This window comes from Cylas formicarius, unplaced genomic scaffold, assembly GCF_029955315.1.
Source record: "Cylas formicarius isolate icCylForm1 unplaced genomic scaffold, icCylForm1.1 PGA_scaffold_12__32_contigs__length_19106922, whole genome shotgun sequence".
Taxonomy (NCBI): domain Eukaryota; kingdom Metazoa; phylum Arthropoda; class Insecta; order Coleoptera; family Brentidae; genus Cylas; species Cylas formicarius.
In genome coordinates this window covers 6,216,179-6,241,968 of record NW_026844225.1, presented here as the reverse complement: position 1 = coordinate 6,241,968, position 25,790 = coordinate 6,216,179, and the positions used below count along the sequence as shown (strand labels likewise).

Genomic DNA, 25,790 nt, shown 5'->3' with positions numbered 1-25,790 from the left:
ATCTTGCAGTAAGCCATTGAAATTTTCACACGGATAACCTCCGTTTGACTAAATGCCAAGCGTATTTGGCATCCGAGTTTCATTTGCGTTGCTAGAATTAATGAAACAGAACGGACTTGCTAAACGTATCACCCTATCGTAATATAATACCATATGGGACACTTTTTTATTTTTATTTTAGCAAAATTCTTCATTAAAAATTCTGGATGTTCTAAAATATAAAAGGCAGTCATTATTCATCAATTTTTTTCAGTAGTATACAAGGTGGGCCAAAAGATAAATTTTAGTTACTTTAAATTTGACAATACCGGAAAACGTTATTAGAAAAAGTTATTCAGAACTAAAAACTATTTATAGTTATAATAATAATGCAAATTTTACTATAGTTACGTATAATATAGAATTTATTGACAAACTAATGAATGATTGACGAGAGTATTAGGGTTTTAGATAGCGAAGAGAAAATCTGGCCTGCTGGATCTCCTGACCTTACCTCTCCCTATTACATCCTATAGAGCTACTTGAGGAAGGGCCGATTCAAAGTGCTGACCATTCGGAAAGTAAAAATCTGCCAAAAATTTTCTCCAGAAACGAAGGTATTAGTGGAAAAAGTGAAAATGAAGCTACTAATTAAATAATAAATTAAAGTTCAGATTTTCAGGAAAATATATATTTTGACATGACAATTGTTTCGACCACCGTGTCTTTATCAAATGACATTTGATCAAGACACGGTGTTGTCGAAACAATTGTCATGTCAAAATATATAATTTCGTGAAAATTTGAACTTTTAGTTCTTATTTATCTTCTATTCTATTTGGCAAATAATATTTTATAATCACAAGAGGGGTTTTTAGTTATTACCAACTTTTTTTGATTAGCTATTAAACAAGTAAAAGTTGCCAAATGATCTTAATAATTTGCATTAAATACTTATTGTCAAGGGATAGCTATGGGTTCATTATCCCCAGTCATCGCAAATACATTTATTAATTTATTAAAGTTATTTGCGGCTACCACGGTTTTGTAAGAAAAATCAATTTTTACATGCGCATGTGGCTGACTTATTCATCAACCGTATTCGTAGATGTTTTAGCGAAATTATTTTTAAATTCCCTAGTTAAACGATGTGTTTCCATTATCAATTATTATGCATTGAGCAATATTTAATTAATGCGAACCTTTAGATCATTCAGAACCATATGCTAAAACAATACCAATGGTCTACTAAAATTACACCGATTATATAAAATGAGTTTTGTTGACACGTGAAAAGAGAAATATACAACATCTCTGACTCCTGCAGAAATACTGAATATAAAAGCGTTGCTTCGTAATCAAAATTCTTTTCCGGATTCCGGATTAGATGGTGAGCTGAATGTCTGCTACAGTTAATTAAATTGAATTGCTTTTAATAACTGGCAAATTCTGAAATGTGTTTAAATCCTTGGTCGTATTTGAAAAAGCGCTGCCCATAATTCGTATATTAGTGGATTTAGTGTTGATCCAATGTAAAATATCCCATATCGATAACTAGTTTATGACTTTATTTTGTGGAATTTTTAAAAAATACACAAATAAAGATATGCAGGACCATTGCAATCGAAGATGCAAACAGTAGGCTTATGTGGTGAGAGAACATTTATATTATATTTATGGAAATCTTAAAAATATCAGTTTTCACTAACGTAACATGGAAAATCGATTTCAGGCTACGGCATACGATATACAGCTTCCCAAATTACAATTCCGAGCTACTAATACTTAATACTTTTAACTTTTGTCTTACTTTCTTTTTGAAGATCATTATCTCAGGCTATTTTGCGAGCTGTTTATGGTGAGTGGTGAACGACGCATAATAATATAGTCCTCCTAGAGGGAAAAAAATTAATATTATAGAATGCTTTTAAACCAATTTCGAAAAACTCCACCTGTAAATTTACCAGTCAAACATAAATCAATATATCAAAAAATGTTATAACCACATTAAGAGAATTAAAATATTAATATTTAAGTGACACCTTTATGCGAGTCATCTAGTTCTCCATACATAATTGGCATACGCATTTAAAGATCCATTCGTTAGAATGTTTCACTTTTTGATTTTTTAAAAATCGATTTATTATTGAGGAAAATATAATTTGGTCGCCATAATGGTTACACCTAGGACTAAAATGTCATCTAGGCTGTCAGATTACACATAAAAAAAGTCATATGTAGCACAAGTAAAGCGAAGTGGCTTGGTTCCAGATTCTCGAAGTTTAATATATCTCAAATAATGTTGAGAGTTTTAGTTTTAATTGTTAAATGAAGTGAAAGGAATTAAGTAAATGGTTTTTAATATAGAAGCTAAATATTTTGCTAGAATTGCCTATTACTTTTTTTCTTTGTGTAGTCTTGTCTAGTTTGTAACATCTTGTTGTAATCTCTTATAAACAATAAATAAATAATTTACTTATAACGGTTACGACAAACTTTATAATTCATTTTGTGGAGCCCCGTAATTTTTACGTTGCAGCTGCAGCAACATTGAAATAATCCCGCTTAATTTTTAACAACACACGCCAGATAATGGCGCATTCTTAAATAAAGCACTTGTTTACGACTTCATTTGTTACTCGTCTGTAAAAACAACGGAGATAAAAGCGCTTTTTATTTTAACACAACTCCTAAAGTAATGGACTGTGAGTTGGCTGCATGCGAATGCCTTATGTGGAACATAGAGCTAAAAATACTCCGGATGAGTGTCTTTTAACGGGAACTTCTTACATGTTCGGTGACACTTATAATTGAATTTCCTCGAAATAAGCTCTTTTGTGTGTGGTACGAGAAAATGGAAATAGTTTTCATTTTTTTAACTTCATTTCGAAGCTATCTCTATCACGTAACTATGTTGGAATCCAAAACTGTCTAATTTCGATTTTGGTTTAAGTTATTGGTATGACGGCCATCTTACCGGTAGTACTCGGTTTTATAATCCTCTCCAGTTCTTATTGTGTGGGAGAATATCTGTCACGATCTAAGATTCCACATAGATTTGCGTATGCGATTTTTCCCACATTCTGTTCTTCCTTACCCTTACACCAGACAACACATTATGAAAAAGATTTAGCCCAGCACTGAATAAGACATCTTTAATTTTGATCCAATGGGTTTCTTGCATCTCCAATTGATGGGCCACTAATAAAAATATTAATAATAATAATTGTAACGTAGTTAATTGGTAACAAATTGAATATGTTTATTACATTTAAAAATAGGATCTATTATCATCCCGAAATATTTAATCTTGGATGTTGAATTTCAACTTCTGTGCTAATCAGGTTTCTTAAATGCTGTTTTTCCAATCCATTCATTAAACCTTTGATTTAAAGAGTGTTTAACAAATACTACGCAATGTTGAAAGAGGAGGTTCCTTAGTTGTTCCAAGCTCATCCATATAGTTTTGTAATTTGTTCTGAAGAAAATTTAGATAACCATTACCATTTAAAGTAACGATTTGAAACTTCCCGATGTATTTTCTTGATTATTAAACTCTTCTTTCAGTCTTTTCGATATTTTTCTTATGGAAAAATCGTGTTTTCTTAAACTTTTATTTAAGTCCTTAATTTATTCTCTTCTTTCTGACTAGGCTGGAATTTTGTTGGGGTTAATTACACGTAGTTCCTTTTGAGGCAATTTAGCCCTCTTATTTGCTTTAACAAACGTTGAACTAAAATTTTCAAATAAATGTTCAACATTGCAGAACCCAATACAACTAAACCTAAGTTTTTTACAGTATTGTTACATAATATATCCGAATTGCTTACATCGGACTATATTACTTAAATTTAAACAGTTTATTCAGCATCATTGGAAAGTCAGTGTGGGTAAAATTAAAATACAACGCAGTTCGCTAAAAGCTGTGGGAAATAAGAAGTTACTAAGCAATAATTTATAACATGAGTTAACGTGATGATACTGATCATCTTTTTTAAGATATTTATTATGTCTTTCTTGGAGACAAGTGTACAAGAAAACCATGTATGCGGATTTAATGTATTTGTGTTAAAAAATTAAATTAGAAGTACTCATACGTTGAGCAGTTTTCAGAATATCAGTTATGGAGGTACCACTGAGTCCTTTGAGTGCTCCACAGCTTGTTCATAAAAAAAACTGCTTGATTGAGTGTTTCGACTTTTGTAAGTCGCCGAATACCTTTTCCACATCGGGTCACATCAACTTAGGTCGTCAGTCATCCTATAGTGATTCAGCAAACCCAAAGTCCCGAACATTTAAGGTGCAGTTTACGTATGCAATTACTAGCACCTGCATTGCTACGACTCAATGTAATTTCTCCGATGTGTTTCCGGACCGAATGAAGTAACACAGTTTTATTTCTCCGACTTTGCCTCGCTGCTGAACTCTTAACCCGATGCTGCGCCCCTCTCTAACCTCCTCGTGTTTTATCAGTGATTTTCCTTAAGGAAAATCACTTTTAGAGAGATTTAAACAACATCGAGCCCAGTTCTTGCTGCTTTTAAAGCGATTTTCGCAATATATAACGATGCTTTACCTTCGTTTGTTTTTTTTTAAGGACTAAAATCTCTCTGATTGATTATATTTAGACGAATTTGGTTTACATTCTATTGAGACTGTCAAAACGGTTTAACTGGGGCCAGGGAGATAACCAATAAAAACCAATTACCAAATAAGAAAATGAGATTTGCAAAATGCCGAAGTAAGGAGTATTACAAATAATAATAATAATGATAATAATAATAATAATGATAATAATAATAATAATAATAATAATACATCTGTTGTGCAATATTCAATTAACAATACATAAAACTAGATAAATTTCAAAAAAAAGAGATAAAAGCTATTATAAAAATTGTTCAAAATCCTACAAAATAATACAAAACAACTATTTCTAAGTTATTAGTTTTTCGTGAATTATAAAACGACGAAAAAAAAAAACATATACGTGCATATAAAAAATGAAAAATAGGCCTTAAACTGTACTTTCTCGAAAATGAGTTATGAGTTTACTATGTTAGTGAGAAATTATAGAATTTTAGGGCAACATATTAACAACATTTCTAAACATATATAACTAAGGAACGGAGAATATTTCAAATTCTTTTTTTTTGTCTGTATTTATTGCATTTTATTGGCACATAAAAACCCGGTCCGGCCCTATATGACTAGATTCATAGAATTACCCAGGTGAAGCCCACACTATAGGGTATTAACAGTAAAAGAATTCATTGAAGCCAATATGCCACTAAAAAAACTGGGCAACCCCAATTTAAGATTATTTTTACAAATAAACTACAAATGACATAAAAAAATGTGGTTGAACATTATTTTTATCTTCTGGAGTCTTAGGGGAATCATTGTGATAGATCTTAATTAATTGCATTAAAACAATTTAAGTATGACCAGAATTGTTCAAGAAACATTAACCAACTTTTTTTTGCCCAACCGTGTCCTGATAAAAAAATCATACTCCTTTTAGCGGATGCTGCAGGATATATGGCTAAGGCGGCAGAAAATTTAAAAATATGTATACTTCATGTTACTGGTTGATATCATTTTCCAATGGTAAATGATATGATTAATCGAGTTTTCTGCAGCTCTAATAAATGCAAAAACTCTATTTTCTAACCCAACAATAAAAGAAAATGTATTATTAAATCATTCTTTACTTTAACTTACGAATAGTATTTTGTGTTGCTATCATCTAAACGTATCAATAGTATTGTTGCGTTAGTTTTGTTTATATATTTAGTATAACTAACCAACACTAGCCGTATTAAATGAAATAATATTCCTTTTTAAACTAATTTAGATGTTATATTTAAATTTATTAAATTTTTCCTTAAATCTCCTTAAAATTATTTTAAAAAATCAAAAACTACACTTTTGGTGGCGGATAAAGTATTCTAATATTTATAAAACATTTTTTCTTTCGTTTCAAATATATCGATACATCGTTATAACATTTTCAGTACGTACATTCGTAGTGTTTGTACTATTCGAATGTTAAAGTTTTTTGATATATTCTTCAAAAGGCAGTCAAGCTGAAACTGGTCCCCTTAGATATAATTGAAAGTAAAGGACAAATATTTGTTTCCGAATAATGTTCATTTCTAAAATGAGGTTCCGGCAGTATACGGTTGAAAATGCCCACATGTTTATAGCTTGCAATCGATATTGAAAATTGGCTTCCCTGATTTCCTTGGGGTCTTTTAACTGCCCCAACATGTTTATTGAGGGCATTGTTTATCCAGCCTGGGATAAATGAAGCCGCGTTTGTTACGGATGTCCTACGGACAAAAATTTCATTTAATATTTTGAATTTTTGAAACTGAAATATTAATTAGAAATAATTCGCAAAAAATAATATGCAATTTTGTGAGCTCCAATAAAAATGGTGTTGGTTGGTGGTTGAACATGTTAATTACAATAATTTAAGAAGTAATGAAATAAATAATAATAAAATGCCAAAGTACCTTCATAAAAAAATTATATTTCGTAATCTAATGCATCAAGGATAATTACTTAACTGGATTAAAATTCCAAAACGTATGAAACAATCCTCGAATATATTTTTGATTTCGATCGATTCTCACATTGAAGAAAAAATTTGAAAAGCAGCAAATGTTGAAATTATTGAAATAAATACGACAAGCGCCATTCGATCATTTTTGAGTTCTGCATATATTGAATTTTATCGTTCCAGCTTTGGCAGTTTTGGAGATATTTAAGCGTTCCTGCACTTTTAACTAGCCCGGTATATGATTGTATGTATATCTATATACATTATAATAAATTAAAAAATGAGTAAAAACATGTACAATAACCTGGAAGATTCGAAGAACGTTTTTTTATCAAGATGTATTGAATCCAAATATTTTACCTGAGGAAGAATTCGAAGACGAATTTGGAAATCAGATCAGTAGGCTCGGCTATAGATCGTGAGGACGATCAGGGAATTAAAGAAGTTGAGGAAGAGGAGGCCAGGTTTTTGTGGTAAGTAAATTAAAAAGTTCCTTAATTTTGGTTTATTGAATTTTTGTAGCTCGAAATGGTACTAAATGGAGAAAAAATTACTGGAAAGTTGCCCAAGCAGCTTCTCACAATATATTAGTAAAATTACCAGAAGTCCTTAGTCAAACGCCAAAAAATGCCAAGAATGAAGAACAAGAGACTCCAATGAAAGGGATCGAACTAAGACTGAAACGTTCCTAGATCTGCTGGAGTTGGAATATTGATGTATGTCAGAAAATAGATTTGGGTGCCTCATCAGATATGTTCGTTTTGAGAGAATGTTACTATCGATCAAAAGCTGTAATTCTGCAAGCAGCTGAGATTGTCCGAACCTATTTTTGGAACTGGAAGAAACATTAATGCTGAAAACTGCTTTACTGGTTTTTCTCTCCCGAGAAAAAGCTATTATATGTCAGAAAAACATACCGTTAGCTTTTGTTTCAGCAAAATTTGGCAAGTTGTATTGACGAATAATGGTATAAATTTTTTCAAATGACCTCGTTATACACAAGCGAATTTTGTCAATAAATTTTTGTAGTATAACTAGTATAATTCAACTTATTTTAGTTTCTTTAAAATTATGATTTCAGAATTGTAGCAACTATAAAGGAGCAAGCAAAAATTACGATTTCATTCACAATCCAAAACGAAAACCGCTGAGTCTGAGCTGCGGGCTTTTAAAAATTGAGACGTGAACAAAACAAATTCCGCAAAACCCATTCGACCGAACTGAAACGGTAAACTACTGTTTACCGACATAAACTAAAGCTTACAACTCGCCAGCACGTATAGGATGTAAATATTCGTCATATTCCAGCTCCACAAACGATAAATTCTACAAGCAAAATTAGTTTGCCTCTGATGAAATAAATGGTCGCTGGGGATTTCTGTCAGAATTTAATAATGCATCTACAAATCTGTCACCTGTCAATTCGGTGGAGCAGAACGCGTCCGTTCGAAAAACTTTACTGCTTGAAGTAGCGTCAATAAAAACCAATACAATCACTCATTCAAAAATTATTCTATTCATTTTAAGGTTTATTCAAAATACAGTTTATTACATTGATTGAAATTTCGTAGAATATTGAGTGTACGATGAGTAAATGTTACGAAAGATGTTTCCAAAGTTCTGCTATAATGGGTGTCTTGTCGATTATGGAAGATGCAGGAAAATTTCATTTTCTTTTTATGGAAAGAAGGTGTATTTGTGATTTTTCAAAGAAATTTCCACGTGATACTGTAATATTATTGTTGTTTTCTTTACTTTATTTTACTTCGAGAAAGAATTCATCATAAAGAAATAGATCAAATCAATAAGACTTTTCTATCTCTACATCTTGAAATTGCTTGAATTGCTTGTCCCCATCGATAAAGTTTCAAATATGATTCATCACAAAATCTTCGTTTATCTTCTACTCAGAATCACAATCAAAATTTTCAAAAACTAACGTCAACACTAGTGAAACCATCAAATTCTTCTCAACAAACTTTTGGAAACGGAAAAAGCAGTTCTTCAAAAAGGTTCTAACTTCGTCCTTGTCCCATGTGTTATTCCAAAAGAGGAATCATTTCAAATGTCGAGTCTATCCTAAACAAACTGCCATCTCAAACAGCTAATCAAATTCGATTTGAAACCGCAAAGCTTGAAAGCCTGAACGCATTGTTTTACAATCTATAATCTCTAAAACCTAATCCCAACATCGTAATCTTAAAAGCAAATTTAGGAAGTGTGGTCATGGACACAAATGAATATCAGGAAAAGATTCAAGATATTCTTACAGACGGATCATATCGTCAACTCCAAAAAAGATCCTACGTCATCTATGGAACGCAACCTTAAATCTGTTATTCAAGCCTCTTCTCTATCAGAATCCGTAAATAATTCTGTCACCCTTCATGACTCTTAAATTCCTGGTCTGTATGGACTCTCTAAGATTTAGAAACCAGGATTACCCCTTGAACGTACCTACTGTCAGCACCATTGGTTCTCCAACGTACTCTCTAGCTTATATATTAAAACACTTTAGAGCGAAAGGTTATAGTATCGTACCTAATTCATTCAATTTCAATAAACCATTTAAAAAATATTACATTAGATCCAGAGGATATTCTAGTTAGTTTAGACGTAGAATCTTTCTTTACTAAAGTCCCTATTCCTGAAATTCTCAACATTATTTTAAATATTTTAATATCCAAGAATGTAGAATCAAACCTTCTCACCTTGATTGAAAAATGCTTGTCTGGAACATATTTCTCTTATAACGGTCAAATTTTTAATCAAACTTTAGGAACAGCTATGGGTTCTCCATTATAACCAGTCATATTAAATAAATTTATGGAAGCCTTTGAGAAGAAAGCCCTCTATATCTTCCAAAATTATGGAATCGCTACCTTAATGATCTTCTTCTCATTCCTTCTCCTAACGGAGGTTGGATATTATCATGGCTATTTTAATCTTGTTAATAGCTGCTCTGAATAGTTGCTTTGATGTCATCCCAAACCATCCCATAAGTTTTTGATCCAAGAGGTTCTTCTTCTCCCTTAACTTCTTCTGCCCATGATCTTTCCTTGCATAATGTTCGGTAGCATCGCATATTTAGGTCCTCCGATCACGTGGCCAAAGTATTCCAGTTTTCTTATTTTTAAAGAGTTAATTATTTCCTCCTGTTGCTGGGTTTTCTGTACCAGTTCCAGATTGGAGTCAGTGCATGAGATTTTCAACATTCGCCGATAACACCATCTTTCTTGTCCATATCTGCCTTTTTCAGTGTCCATGCTTCTGACCCGTAAAGTAATGTTGAAAAAACGTAGCATCGAAGCATTCTTATTCTTAATCCGAAATGTGTATCTCTACTGGAAAGAAACTTTTTGATCTTTACAAATGCACTTCTGGCTACCTCTATGCGACTTTTGATTTCATGAGACTGCTCCATTGTTTCATGTCTCCTAAGTATTTGTATTTTTTTTACTCTTTCTATCGTTGTATTGTCTATAGTCTATAGTAATAATTCCGTTAACATTTACTTTATTTGTAATAATCATGTATTTAGTTTTCTTAAGGTTCATGTTTAGTCCATATCTTTCACCTGTATCATTTAGCCTCTGTAGTAGGGTTTGCAGATCTTCAAGCTTGACTGTAACTATAATGGTGTCCGCATAACGTAAGTCGTTTAAAATCTGTCCGTTTATGGTAACACCCTTCTGTCGTTCATCCATAGCTTTACTGAAAATTGCCTCATTATATACCTTAAAGAGTAGCGGCTGTATTCAGCGCTGACGCACACCTCGCAGAATCTCCATTTCATCTGTTAACTGATCTTGAATTCTGGCTCTTGCTGTTTGGTTCCAGTAAAGATTCGCTGTGATTCTGATGTTCCGACTATCAATTTTTCTGTAATATTTCTATAAGTTTTTGGTGTTGAACTTTATCAAACGCCTTTCCAAAATCAATAAAACAGGCGTAGACATATTGGTTCATGTCGAGACATTGTTGCGCTAACACGTTTATACCGAACAGAGCCTCTCTAGTCCCCATAGCCTAATTGGATATCGCCGAGTTCGGAGTAAAACTCATCGAATATTCTATTATGCATATGTCATAAAAACACCTTCACTCAACTTTCTGTAGCATTTTGTTTCTTAGGTAATGTTATAAATGTAGATGTAAGCCTCTGTCTTGGAATAACTCCGGTTGATATTAACGAGATTTACGAGAATCATAATTGTGTCTTCATCTATAATATTAAGAAGCTCGATCGGTATCTCGTCAGGATCATTTGCTCTTCCTCCCTTCGTCTGTTGAATGGCATATAGAACCTCCCCGCGCAGCATCTCCGGACCAGTCTCTTCAACATGGCCAAGAATCAGTTCAGGCCGATCGTCATTGAAAAGGTCTTTAATGTATTTAATATCATAATACTAACACGAAATAATACTGCCGTCGGAACTTCTCCATACAGTAGACTGCCTATTCTGGTCATCTCTTTCAGCTTCCTATGCAGATTGAAGCTGACATATCTTCGCTCGAATTATTCCACTTCATCACACTCCCTTCTTATCCAGTCTTCTTTGACAGATTTAATTTTTCTTTGAACGATATTGTCGATTTCTTTATATTTGATGCTGTTATTTTTATTCTTACGCCTTTCGGTCATTAAGATAATATTTCCTCTATTATCCAAGTTTGTCTTTCTTTTCTTTCTGAAGTCGTCATTTCTTGACCTGCTGTTAATAAAGCGTTTTGGTTAGTTAACTATCTCAGCCCGAGTCACTGAGTCCAGATTTAAAACACCTTACATCTGCTCTTCTCTCTAATAATTTCCACATTAGAGATATTAAGAGTTACACATTTCACCACAACCTTCCAAAGACAATAAGTCCTACAGCAACCCCAGACTTGCCACTGTTGTTCTTCCTTTTCATTCAAAACATCACTGATCCCACATAATCAAAAGTTCCAAAGAAATATAATGGCAAAACCACATTTACCACTTGTTCAAAAATCAGCAAAAAAACCATTCCATTCAAAGAATACATTAGAGAGACCGGACGAAAAATATCAACTGTTCTCAAAGATGATGAAATAGCATTAAGACTAAGACAAATCATGTCATCAGCAATTGCCGAACACAATCATTAAATCACACGTAGGAGGAATCCAGAAGTAAATAGTCGTATATGATGAGTCTGTAGAATCCAAAAGGCTAGCGTTTTGTTATTGGGAAGGGATAATTTTTATTGAATTTATTAAAAAGCTCCTATATAGATGGATTCAGACCGAGGAAGTTCATTGAGAAAAATTAGTTTACTGGAATGAATGCGTGCAGTTAAATAAATATTATGTTGAAAATCTACATGGCAATATTGACGAAAATAAAGAAAATAATAAAAAATATGGTTAAATTCTCGGAACTTTTAAAACATCCCTCGTATATCTTTACCATCACTTGGCTTTCACTATTCCAAAAAGAATATTGCATGTACCTGTTTTAATTGAATTGAAAAAAATATATAAACCATTTCAAACACAAATTAAAAACACGGAATTCTAATCATTAATTTTATATTTAAATGTGGGATAATAAAATGATAAAAAAATACCGAGTGTCTCACTGCAACCGTTAGTTAGAAATTTTTGGAGTTAGGAACAACTTAGAAGTTTTAAATTCGGGGACTTAAGGTTATTCAAGATTTACTTACAATGAAATAAATGGAATACAGAGTATATTAATTTATTTTTGAATTTCTGAGGGAATTTTATGAGGTTTGCTATATTTTTTGTTAATATTTTGACAAATTTTCCAGTATTTTTAACAGTCGACCTTTTATCCACTTTTGATATGTGATTTTAATCGCATACAGGCTGTCCAAAATTGATAGCCAATAAGATTATTTTTACAGCAAATAAATTATTTTTTTATTATTTAAATTGTTTGGTTACACCGCCATTTTGGTTCAATTAACACGGTTTATAAAACTCGTCTTAGTCAAATGAAAAGTTGTTGTGTGGTTTGAGTATATTTGGCATCGCTGCCCAATATACTCGAGTATAGCCGCAACCCAATTTTTAAAGACGTATCTTAATCCATTATTCATATACTTCTAATAGGCCATTGAGTTTGTGTATATTATGAAGTAGCTAAGGTTATTGTCAGTTTAAAATATCTCTGAAAGTAATAAAGGATTTATTGCAGTCAAATCTAATACAGGCTGATGCATAAATGAAGCTATATTGAAACTATAGTTCCTTCGAGTATTTTCGATTATAATTCGTTCCGGTGAAAAATGACTTCAGACTAGAACGCAAATGTCAAAAAATCTATTTCCCTCCAGGAAAGAAAACAAAGTTTATTGGCGTTCCGCATTAAAACAGACCTTCACTGCGTGGCCGTTCTTACCCAAAAAAGAAAAGGGAATCGTAATATAAAATTCTGCAAGCATAGCCGCAGTTTGCTTTCGGATTTTCAGCTTGAAAAATTATGTTCCTCATCAAATAATCGGAGTGAAGTCTAAACTATCGTACCGACTGGCTTGTTCGAATAACTCATCTTAATGTTATCTGCCTGTGGAAAAATTTGCTCAATGATTAAGCGCTCGGTTAGTGAAACTTTTAAAAAAATGAAATATATTTTCAAACGGCGTATAGATATAAAAATCTCACACGGTTTACCACTCTCGTTTGAACGACACAGATTCTATCGCAACAATGTGTAATGGATTTGCCGCGTATTCCTCATACTGACGTTTCAAAAAAAAATGGCGCACGTTTTAAAGGGCTTTGTTAATGTTTTCCCCAATTGTTTTGTTTCACAATTTTTAATCCCAAGCGTACCTATTCAGTCGCCTTTTTATCCGCTAAACAAAGGAAATGTAATACGAGATAAGTAAAAATTGAAAAATAGCGAAGAGGAAAGATGATTCGAGTTATAGCCTGTACACGCGGATAGAGAATATGAAATACCAGCAAGTAATACTATTATTTCATATAAATACGTTGTGGTTTTTGTACAGTATGTCGCTTTGAAATAAAGCCACCACTAGGTTTTGACTATCTAAATAAATTGTCCATATACAAGGAAAGTGACCAAGTCCAATATTAACTGTTTTAAGCTATTAATATTTGAAGATTTATGAACAAATATAAAATTCAATTATTTCTTGTAAGTTTATTTTAGTGGAAATACATTTTGAAAGTACATGTTAGTCCCAAACGGGGCACTCCATAGACGTAGGTAGGAAATAAACCCATTAAACCGTGCAAATTCGACAAAAGTTCAGGTAGTAATAATATAATAATAATAATATAATAATAATATTTTTAGTCACGTCAGTTTAAAAAAAGTAAAGTTTCCATCTTTGATTGCATTTGGGCTGTTTAGTTGTATTGCGAGTTTTTGGTTTAGTTGAATTTTGAGCTGTTTGCACAAGCAAACCATTGGGGAGATATTACCCTACAAATATGGCGCAAAAATAATGTTTTTATTTAGATAGACAGAAATAGATATAGATAGAACCATAAAATATTACGGAAGTTTTTTATTTATTTTTTAATGAGGGGAGCACTGTCTATTTTTTCCAAATATCATCACTGAGAAAATCTAAAAAATCTATCAGATCAGAATTAATATTGTTGTCTGGTTCGTTAAGGCCTTTCTCAGAAAATGAAAAGATGTTGTAAACCTGGATGTAAAAATCTCAAACAAAAGTGGTCCTGAAATACTACCCTCTGGGACCCCCTTGTTAACTTCCCAAATTAAGTACTACTTTTTGTGTTGTGTCAAAGGATACCAATTGACGAAGAATTGAAATAAATAATTTATGATTTATCATTTGATGAAATCGAGTAAAGCCAAGGCAGTAATCATAACCGTATTGCACCTGCACAAATTTGCTTGTCCATTATTCAGAATCTTAGAGAGTATAGGCAAAATACTAATAGGACGAATAGACAAAAAAACGATATAATAAAAAAAATCGGTCAGTCTCAAATCTAGCTATAAAAGTAATAAATAAGAAAGCAGCCTAATTAAAATAAAAGTAACATAAACAAAAAAAATTGTATAAATAAACCAAGTTATAAGCAAAACAATTAAATTTAAAAATCAAAAAACAAAATAATGCAAAATCACTTTGACTAACATGAACAAAAATAATAAAACAATTATTAATAAAACAAAGATGACAAACAGATTAAAATTAAAGAGTTAAAAACGTAAAAAGATTAAAACATCGATGACTTTCTATTTATCGGTTTTTATATAAGTTCCCAACTCTTCTTGTATCGCTAAAAAGTAATTCCTCCAAATTTGACTCAAAACTAATTGTTGATGCACACGGTTTTAACTTATTTGGCAGTTGATTAAATAAGTAACTACCCAAATGAAGGGGAGGATTTCAGTAAAACTCACGATGGTGCTTACTAATAGTATGTGACGATCGCATAATGATTTTAGTTTACTTTTATTTTTAAAAGTAAAAGTAAATAATTTTTATATAAAAACTGAAGCAACAGTTAAAATTCTATGTAGGGAACATTTTAAAGCAATCTTACTATTCGATTCTGATTCAGAAAAATTCTCTCAAACCCTCTAAATCCACCCCATAAAACTATATTATAACTAATTATGAGTCCCTTAACTGCTTTATTGAAAATGCATTCTTATTAAGTCTTTTCCAAAGACTGTCGATATGCTCTGTCCAGTCCAAATTCTTTGCAAATTTAACGCCTAGAAAATTAGCAAATCTCCTTCAAAATCAAACACAAAACCGTTTGGACTCCTGTACATACTATATACATAACCTTAATAGTGTTCATCAATTCCGGCAATAAATTCCAGAAATTCTGGGTTGTGCAAGCCATTAAAGGCCGTGGAGTTTACAAATATATATATTAATAATCTCTCCACTGTTAAGAAAGTTGAGGAGTTGATTGTTTGCTGATTCCTAAAAAGTTTATAATAATTATAAGGTACGGTGAGCTTGAATTGTCTAAATTTTTGCAATGCTTTGTTTCCTAGGTTTTGTAATAGTTTTATATGATCATTTGTACTTACAATAGTTACTCTGTTTGCAAAACAACACTTTTTGAGTGTCCTGATGACTGTAAGGCGCCTTGTACAAAATACAGAAGAGAATGTCAAAATGGTCTCATGGACGTAGACCGAAAATAAGCTCGAAACTGTCATGTTGTGAGGATTCTGAAAGTAAAAGGGCGACAATGTGTCTGAGGCGGTTGCCCTTTTATAATCGGGTACGAAAATATGGAATGAAATAAACCAAAATAAGCCATCTTGGGCGTTGGGGCAAAATATTTTAGCAACCAGAAAAAATTGATACTATCGTTAGACAGCCGATTCTCATAAAATATATCCAACATATCCCTTATTTATTATAACCTTATAACAATTTATTTTACTCCTTTTATTTACTTGGGTACCGGGCGACCCAATATCAATTACCTCTATACATTTTTCTGCAGCCTTGAACAAATTTATTTGAGTTTTCAATATTGTAATGTGGATCTAAAAGCCAATTTTTTAACGTATTCAGTTTATCGAAACTATTTGACACATTTTTTTAAACCTAACTTAGCTAACTAATTACAATTATTAAATAATATAAAAGTAGATGGAATTCACAGCCAAATTATTTAGTTAAAAGTTTACGGTCTAAAAAACTATCAATTGGTGACCTAGAAATATCGAGGATTCCGAATATTGGCACTTTAGGGTTTTTTGACCATGATAAATTCTTAATTTAGGTCTTACTTGTCTACTTACATGTCTCTTCTCACTTACAATAACTCATGACTTTTTGTACAATCTTCTTATATATTTGTTTATAATTGGAAGCAAAGTTAGGAGCTAGAAGCAGAAATATTTTAGTTTCACGTAATGTATTAATAAAAAAACGACCAAAATTATATTATGTATTTATCATAGCATACTTCATCTTTTTTCCTTATTATAATTGTTGCTGTTAGTTGGTAAATTATAAAAATTGCAAACTGCTTAACTGAACTAGAGAATATATTAGGACAATCAATGTTGCTGCCAATAGATCGAAACGGTAATTCTGGTTTGTGAATCTTAGGGAGTCCGTAGACACGAGAAATTTGAGAGTCCTGAGGGGTGACAGACTTTTCCACCTTTCTCCAATATGGAAATTAGTCATCCGAAACAATGTTAGCTCCTTCCTTCTCAAACACCATATAAACAGGTAAAGAATAGAACGAGAGCCATTCTTAGTTAAGCTCTGAAGAAACCAACGGGATGATTGGCGAAACGTCAGCAAGATTTATTTAGCGACTGACTAACAATAAAAATAACTTACAAAATGCGTGCGTTAATTTTAAACAGGAGTTTAAATTAAATTCAGTGAAACCAGCATAATTTTCTATATTTACTAAATCCGCTGCGTTAAAATTTCAGTTAGCGATTCCTTCCTCTCCGCAAAAAGTATCGCTAAAAATCGTCTATCTTTTATTATTTCCCCTTCACTTCATTTTTATACAGTCCATTTTTTAAGGCGGCAAAATTTCTTCCCCAATAAGTGAGTTCACTTTTCGATATAATTTTTTACACCCGCTCGTAGTGTGTAGCGCTCGAGAGGCCACCCCGTTGAATAAAACATTAGATATGTAAACTTCTTCTGTACCAATTTACTTTTTTATGTCTACCATTTCGGTTTGAACGCGAAATGGGAATAACAGAATCAATCAAAACGTTGCTTTTCACCAGAAGATAATACATGACAAATTTTCTTATTTACAACATGCGCCACGAAAGATTTGACTATAAAAAAAGCTCTTCTTGGTGCCGAATTTTAACGTTTAAGCGAAATAAACATTGAAAGCTACTCGCGGTTAATGCTTAACCAAAAGTCCGCTGTGGTATACGAAGCGAATAAGTTTGGATAGACGTGCTAATGGCCAACTAGTGAGGGAAGTAAATACGCCGATTTAACTCTCTGTAGTTTTCAGCCACACAAGACAGAGACGATTTAGAGATTAACTATTTATGTTCAAGGATCGTTACATCACGCTGTACGAAGCAGAGCACCTTTTAGTTAGCCCGCTTTGGGAACTAAACGAAATATCCTGATACCCACATAACGCTTAAAAAGGTCCTTCTCATTGGCCGTGAAAATTAAGTTTAAAAATTGCCTTCTGGGTAAGCAAGATTACATTTTCATTTCTATCTAATTAAACCTTTACTTAGATACTTCTTTGCCCTTAATCCCCACCCACTCCCTCTTTAAGCGTTGTCGGTTCCCCTCAGTTAATCTAATGCTAAATTGTGCCATATGTCCGACATCCTTATCCCTTTGTTACTAAACTTATTTCGCGGTATGATTTTGTTGGCAGCGGTTAAATAAATAAAATTTACAATGACTAATGCGCAGTGTATACAAATTACATAAAAAAAATCCTCGTTAAAAAAAAGATATATGTCTATGTATAGTGTATCTTCAGTAGTATCACAAAAAAGAAACAGATTTTTAGAAAAGAGAAAAAGGAAGAAAAAGAGTTATTCATTGTAATGAATATCTACTCTCATTAAATGCTGCAATTCTCTGTTTTTTTTGTTTTTGAAAGAATTAGTACTTGTTGCGTCTTCCGATAAGGAGTTCCAGGTTATACAATACTCTGTTACACAAGAAGTTTTTTCTCTGTAGTTTGGCAGTCTTTTCTTTGATTAATTTTTTGGAGTGACCTCGTAGATTGATATTCGGGTTATTTTGAAAGATGTTCAGTTCACATGAGCAATAGTTTTGTAACATCTTGTAAGTCTCAGTTAGATCGCCACGTAGTCTTCTCTCTTTCGAGATTGTTAAATTCAGCTTTATAAGTCTTTCCTCGTAGGATTCATTAGATAAATAGATGGGAAGTTTCAATGTCTTTAATAAAGTAGGGATCCCATATTGCCTGACCATATTCTAATTTTGGACGAATGAAACATTGCACTTCTCTTCGTTTACGTTCCATTTTCCATTTTTTCGACCAAATTTCTATCATTGTTCTATCAGGCCTCTGTGAAGGTCATCATAGTTGTCAGTAGGATTCGCATAGGGTTTTGTATCATCTGCAAACAGTGTGATTGAAGTTTTGATGTTTTGACTTATGTCGTTTACATAAATTAGAAAAAGCAACGGAGATTTTGCGGAACTTTTTCAAAAGCCTTTTCGAAATACAAATAAATTATATCAACTTGTCGATTTTTGTCGTAGATTTTCGTCCAGTCATTTTGTTAAGTTCGTGATAGTTGATCTCCGAGGTAAGAAACCATGTTGACACACTGATATAGTATTATTATTTAAAAAGAAAGAAAAGATTTTTTCCATACATTTACATGAATGATATGTTAAGCTATTTGGTTATAATTGCTTTCTATGTGCTTATCGCTTTTCTTGTGTAATGGCGTTACAATAGAAGATTTTCAATGTTCAGGTAATTTGCCATTTTCTAGTGCTTCATTCATTATATTCGACAAAATAGTGCTTATACTACTAGAACATAAGACTGGTATATTATCAGGACCTGAACTGGCATCAGTTTTTAAATTCTTCAGAGCCTCTTTCACTTTTTCAGGTGTAAAATTAATGGACGTCATCTCTGCAATAGAACAATAGGTCTCCATCATTCTCCTTTATAAACACTGTGTCACATTGTTTGGAAAATTTTTCATACATTAGATAATCACTCGACAGCGCTTACCCATTTTCATCATTTAAAGTAATAGTGGATACTATTGAGTTTAATGCTCGGTTTATATATTTAAAAAATTTATTATTGTTATCTAAAATACAGTGTCGCCACTGAACTCTGCATCATACTGAAACATTTTTCATTAATAAGTTTCGGCAAATTTTGATTATCTGCAAATAATAATAAATCAATTGAAGTAAAGATAATATAATACATAATATTCCCATATAATAATGACTTTGGGACTTTGGGGTGACGCTCTGTATAAATAAAATACCAGACATAGACAATTAATGAATACTTAGCTTCCACAACAAGAACACAATCCATTTATAACCAATTCATCCCTATGATATAATGATATTTCTAGAATAATATTCCTTTTTCTGACGTTTAATACATTATGGGTGTTATAGATCTTTATAGTGGACAAATAATTATTTTTAAATAGCAGACACTTTTAGTTGATTTGAGTTATATATATCAACTAGATATTTAAATATACGGTCTCAATTATTATAATGAAAACTTCATCAACTTCATCAACAACAAAAAATGATTGAAACTTCACCCTTTTAAGTTGATTTTGATGAAATTCTATTAAAAAAAGATTTTTTTCACGCTTGTTAACAAAACCTAAAATTTAAAAACACAGACGAATCGTTCTTTGTGCTATATACAAATTAACGACCAATTAGGCCTAAAGATGTGTTTCAATTAAATTCATGGACACATAGAACGAACTGTCTATACTAAAACCAATAATATGCGATGCAGTAATAAATTCGTTCCTATTTTAGACACAAATCCGGTTTGTTGTATTTTACAAATTCCCAATATTTCCATCCTAATCTCACTTTTTAACGAACGCGTGAAATTTTCAAGAATTTTTCAACTAAAATTGAAAAATGAGACAGCGTTGGAGAACGGTTTTAATAAGCTTTGCAAAGCGGAAGCAGTCGACCCCTCATTCCATTTAAGATTTTAAGGATAGATGTCACCTCCGTGTAGGGTTTGAATTGAGGGAGTTGAAAAGCATTGGCAAATTATTTCCTCCTCGAAAACAAACTTGACGTGTTTGGTCCTTTTTTCCCTATCAAAACAAGAAATGCGTTTAAATTATCTTCTTTTCTTTTCGCTAAGACATCTTGCACAATGATTATAAGTGAACGCCAAAAACGTATATTCAATAGTAGTCGAAACATTTTACCTGGATAGGGTTTTGATTTAAGTGAGTTATGACATTAGCCAGTAGAAAGCTAGTAATTTATTTGTTAATTATCTTTAACCCGTATAAATTTTTCTTCTCGGCCAACAAGCTCAATCGCAATAAATCTAAAATACAGAGAAATGTTTGTTCTTTACATGAAACATCTTTTAATGCTCCTTCAAGATTTTGTTTGCCACTAAACTGATCTTCGGACCACCTATTGTTTGTCCCAGGGTTTATTCTGCTACTCAAATGACATGCACAGGTGATCTATAAGGAACATGACGCAATTAGAATATAGGGATGAGGAGAAAGAAAAGTCTTGAGATTTTCAAATATTATTGCCATAGTCTGTCTCATTGTGCGTCGTTAAAAGATATAGATTAGAAAACAGATCCATAATTTACCTTGATGAAACATGGTTCGATACTGTTTTACGTCTTTTAAAGCACATTATAAAAATAAAAAATAAATAATAATAAAAAAATAAATAATAAATTATAAAAATACAAAACAACAAAAATCCTATTATAATTAATTTCAATGACGACTATGATAGTGAAACAGAATTAGATTTAGACATTTAAAATAAAAAAGTAATTATTTGTAGATATTCCTAGATATGAATTTATTGTATATATTTAATGTCATTGTGAAGATTGAGACAGACTAGACAAATTTAAATGTTTCAAATTACCGGACCCTACTTTATTTTTTTAAATGGAGCACTCTGTATATTTGTAGACTATAAGATTAATCTTTTTTTTACCTTTTCAAAAATATATGGTATGCACTTTGTTTAATCTTGTATATACATGTATAATAATATTCGTTATACAAACAACGTCGCAAATAGTATAATCGCTGCGAATGCTGTTTTTTGCGGTTAGTTTTTATTTCGATTTTTTATTATTATTATTTATATATTTAATGTCATTGTTTTTTCGTAGTGTAACTTAATAAGATTATACGCAACAAAAAAAAAATTATTACCAAAACGTTTGAGAGTACGTCCCTAATGATCTGTCCCTTAATACCTATCGGATCCATGTTTAAATGCGGTCGGTAGGTAACTTCCATTAAAACAGACTATACCTTAATATTATTTCTATTTGGTATGGACATTTGCTAAAAAGTACCGGCATCCTTTTCGCAATCATCGGACTAGAAATAGAAACGACAATTTAAAAATCGCTACGGGCCGAAGTTTTTAATTTGTTGCCTCATAGTATCAGAGAATTGCCTGAAAGGGAACATTTTAATCGATGTTAATGTTTCGTTTTATTTCATGTTTATTATGTTTGCGAGAGTGGAAATTTCCTTTTGCCGAAGTTTTTATTGCAAAAATCCAGTAATATAATTTCACAGGTAACAGGCAGTTGCGTTCTTAAAGCAGAAAGCCCGTCGGCTACAATTTATTAAATTTTCTCTAAGTGACGCGAAAGCATCTTTAAGTTAATTTAGAATATGCAGCTTCCATAATAGCTTGTCTGCCATGATCACACTTTACGTTTGCAGGTACAGAGGAGGCAACGTAATTAATTACTCGCAAAGGGGTGGGATCAACGTTGTTACCGAGAAACAAACACGCACCAGCCGTCTACTGATCTCTCGAGCCACCCCTGAAGATAGTGGCAACTACACGTGTTCTCCTAGCAGCTCGGATGCGGCAAGCGTCCTGGTCCACGTTCTCCAAGGAGAAACGCCAGCAGCCATGCAACACAGCGCCGTGATACACTGCTCTATAGATTTTACACTGTTAATATTACTCTTGTGTTTCATCTTTGTCAGGTGAATCGTGAATGTTACCTAGTCACTTTTGCAAATTGATATCCGTCGGACCACGCGCATTGACTCGAGCTATTTCCTTTCAGTTTAGTCTTGTTCATGTCGTTACGAACCTTTTCAAGTGTCCAATTTAATTTCATTTTATAGCCACGAGATAAGAAAAGCCATTCTTCGCATACACCGGTTTTCCACATTTCGGGAAAAATTCAACCGTTCTGCCGAACCCAATTTTTCACAGAACCGCGTTTGAAAATGTCACGAATCACCCTGTATTTTACAATAAAATTGGCGCTCGGTAACATTAATTCTACACGAACTAAGTACCTACTAAGCCCTTATCTCAGATTCTGGAAAATATATCTAGAAAAAAATATCTAGAAACAAAAGTTATTTAAATTTACTTGGGCTTTTAAAATATTATATTAGGGTGTATTTTCGTGGACAAGGAACAACTCTCATATTTTAAATAAAAGGTCCTGTATATTAACGCATTTTTAAATTGCTCTAAACAGATTTCATTTATACCTACAATTATTAATCTTACTTCAAAATTGATGCTTAACACGTATATCAATTTCTGCGGGCTTTTAGAAAGGGGCCTACTTTAATTGACTGCGTTTATATTTTTAAAATAAATAAAAACAGAGCTATCAAAAAGTGACATTAAAAATTTAAATTAAAAATATCGTTCAAAGTCATTTTTTTCAAATTGAAACTTTGAAAATCTGAACTTTTAGTTCTTATTTATTTTGTTAAATGGATTTTCATGAAGTAAAAGCCACCTCACCACCAACTAAACAATGGAGAAAATAAAACAAATTTATTTTATTATTTGTTGTATTATTGTTGTTTACCAATCTGGATATTTTTCAACGAATATCCAAACGTTCTTCACAAAATTTGTATAATTTTGAGAACTAAAACCAGTTTAAAAACTTGTCAAAAGACAGTAAACAATATTATTATTATTTATTTATTTCTGCCATGTTTCGTCGTTATATTTCTGAACAATAAATGATTTCTTCATTCCAATTTATTGAAAGTAGACGTGATTCTGTAAGGAAAACAACCCCAAATATATAATACACATGACAAAACTAAGGCAAAAGTTTATAATTAAAAACTGCCTAAATAATAATTAGAAAGTTGTGAAAATACAAACATCATATATATTTTAATACTTTAAAAGTATAAGTGAATCCAAACAACTTTTGTCCTTTATTTTTTCTATATTTTTTTATACTTTAAACATCTGTGTGATTCGTCGCATATAAAGATACAGCAAGGTGAAAAATCTGGGATTGGGATTTGCGACCCGCGATTGCTACGGTTTGATCAAGCCGCAACAATGGCAAAACAGAGTGGGGCCGGCCTTATCTCGTTAATGTTCGGTGCTACAGTTCAATGTATATAATCACATGTGCTAATTCAAAACCGTAATACCTGTGCTTTAACACCTGAAAATCTTCTCTGAATATCTCGCGCATTGTAACGACATGAAAAGAGCTATACAGTTTATGCGATTCGATTTCTGAAGCCGGCAACATTTATACTTGATGGTCAATTTGGGCGTGTGAAAATTTAGAGCAGTGTTGAATTTTTTTATCCGTGCTATGCAATTTTTCTTATGTTACCAGACGTGTGTTAAGATAGAAGGTAAGTGTTAGAAGGTAGGGTTAATATTTACTTATTGCGCAGGGCGTTTCCAATGTAAAGTAACGAATTAAAACGAGAGATGAAGATGAGAGAACCTTACTAGTTTTTATTTGTGATATACATATGCAGATTATTTTGCATCTGTATAGCAAAAATAGGCCTAAATAAATATAAGTATAATAGAATTTATGCAAATGGAGAAATAAATCATATTGTGACGTAGCAAGGCATTTTGGGCGTCTAGATGAGGTATATTTTTTAGCTCTAAAGAAATATCTTTATCGCCTTAAGTGAAGAATCTCTTAAATAATACGTGTTACTTTTTTGCATTATAGATACCCAGGAAAGATACAGCAAAGCACAATTAAGCTCTCTTTTTTACACACCTTGGAATGTTTTTTACAGTATTCAAGTATTCATTAGAAAAAATGTCCATTTCCGTCAATTTGATAATAAAACTAGCCCTATTTACAGTTAAGGTTCGTGTTCAGTGATTTTTTCCCATCCTATGCCTTTTTTGAAAAACATATTTATTTTATAATTGGTTTCATGAAATGCAGGGGGGTGGGGGGCAGTGAACTTTACACTTGGAAAACCCTGTAGTCGTAAAAATCTTCGTTACTTTTGCTTCGGCCTTTAAATAAACTTTTTGTTTTTCGCCATGTCCTGTTAGTCTGTACATAGTTGCTTTTGAAATGAATAGAATTAACATTGTAAATAAACTATCCTTATGTCTAAATAAAAGTTCGGCTTTTTAGTAAAACATGAACCAATATGCTGCTAAATAAGGTAAACATAATTTCATATGTAATTCATAAAACCATAATTATGCATTGCTTGGTTCGCTCCTTGATAGCACCAAAAGTCTGCTTATTAAAAAGACTAAAAATTGCAGGCCGATGAAAAGCTGAGACATTTAAATTTGTTTAAATTATAAAAAAATATATAATTTATAAGAAAACAACGAGATTTCAGTTTTCATGTTGCTGCTGCCCAAAATTATTATTAATTATAGCAGTTTTGCGGTTTTATTTTAAATCTGCCCTGTTATTTTTACGATACTGCAAACACAATGAAACTTTTGCTGCTCTTGCCTAAAAAAACATAATGATGCGAACTATTTTGTTTTACCCAAATATCCCAAGAAGAATATAAAACGTAAGCCTTCTTTGTCGCATATGAATCTTGTTATTATAAATTTTTAATTAATTAAGTCAAGTCTAAATAATAACACACTTGTCTGCTATATTTTAGTTTCCACCCCCAGCTACGGATTCTTTTCCTTTATTAGAACTAATAACAGTAATAAAGATCAAGAAAGCTCAAATAAAAGAATTTCATCTCGTGATCAAAAGTAAAGTTAAAACTTTTTTAAGATATTGCATGTTTTCTGTAATTGAAGTATAATCTCAATTTAAAAGCAGAAACTCATTTTGCTCGCACTAGATATCTGAAATAAGGTCATAGCAACAAGCCACGACCCGCATATATGTAAAAAAAACTACTCGAAATGGCAAAAAAAAGATGGAAAACATTCCCTTATTTTTACGACTGGAGATACATACATAAATGGCGATTTTATTCCGTTTTGGTTTAAATAAATCCCGGGGAAAAAAAGCGCCCCAAGCAAAATATGTTCTTTATTTTTTATTGCATGTAAAATAACAGTCAGATTCATCTAGTTTTGCGTGTGATACGCTCGTTTATTTCTTAACGCCCTGTGTAATTATTTAACAGTTGAAAGTCCGATGATACAGTCGAAGGTGGAAGGTAGAAATATATTTGCTTTCCGAATGATTGTAGAAAATATTGCCTGGGGGAAAAAATCAACGCGATTTAAAGTTGCATCATGGGCAACGATTCAATAGGGGAAATTCCGCAAGCCCGCAGGTA

The 25,790-nt window shown here is 32.1% G+C and overlaps 1 protein-coding gene across 2 annotated transcripts in view; it reads left to right on the top strand.

Moving 5' to 3' along the window:
* The window catches only part of LOC132695877 (protein turtle homolog A-like), a 413,609-nt gene extending 390,498 nt beyond the window's left edge, over positions 1-23,111 (top strand). Inside the window, exon 6 of one of the 2 annotated variants that reach the window (XM_060660435.1) lies at positions 21,972-23,111. In XM_060660435.1, the coding sequence (XP_060516418.1) occupies positions 21,972-22,248 (277 nt within the window). In that variant the 3' untranslated portion in view covers positions 22,249-23,111. Of the gene's footprint in view, positions 1-6,730; positions 6,783-21,971 lie in introns of those variants that run through there. The other variant, XM_060660436.1, reaches the window with a different exon arrangement.
* The last annotated feature ends 2,679 nt before the right edge of the window (positions 23,112-25,790 follow it).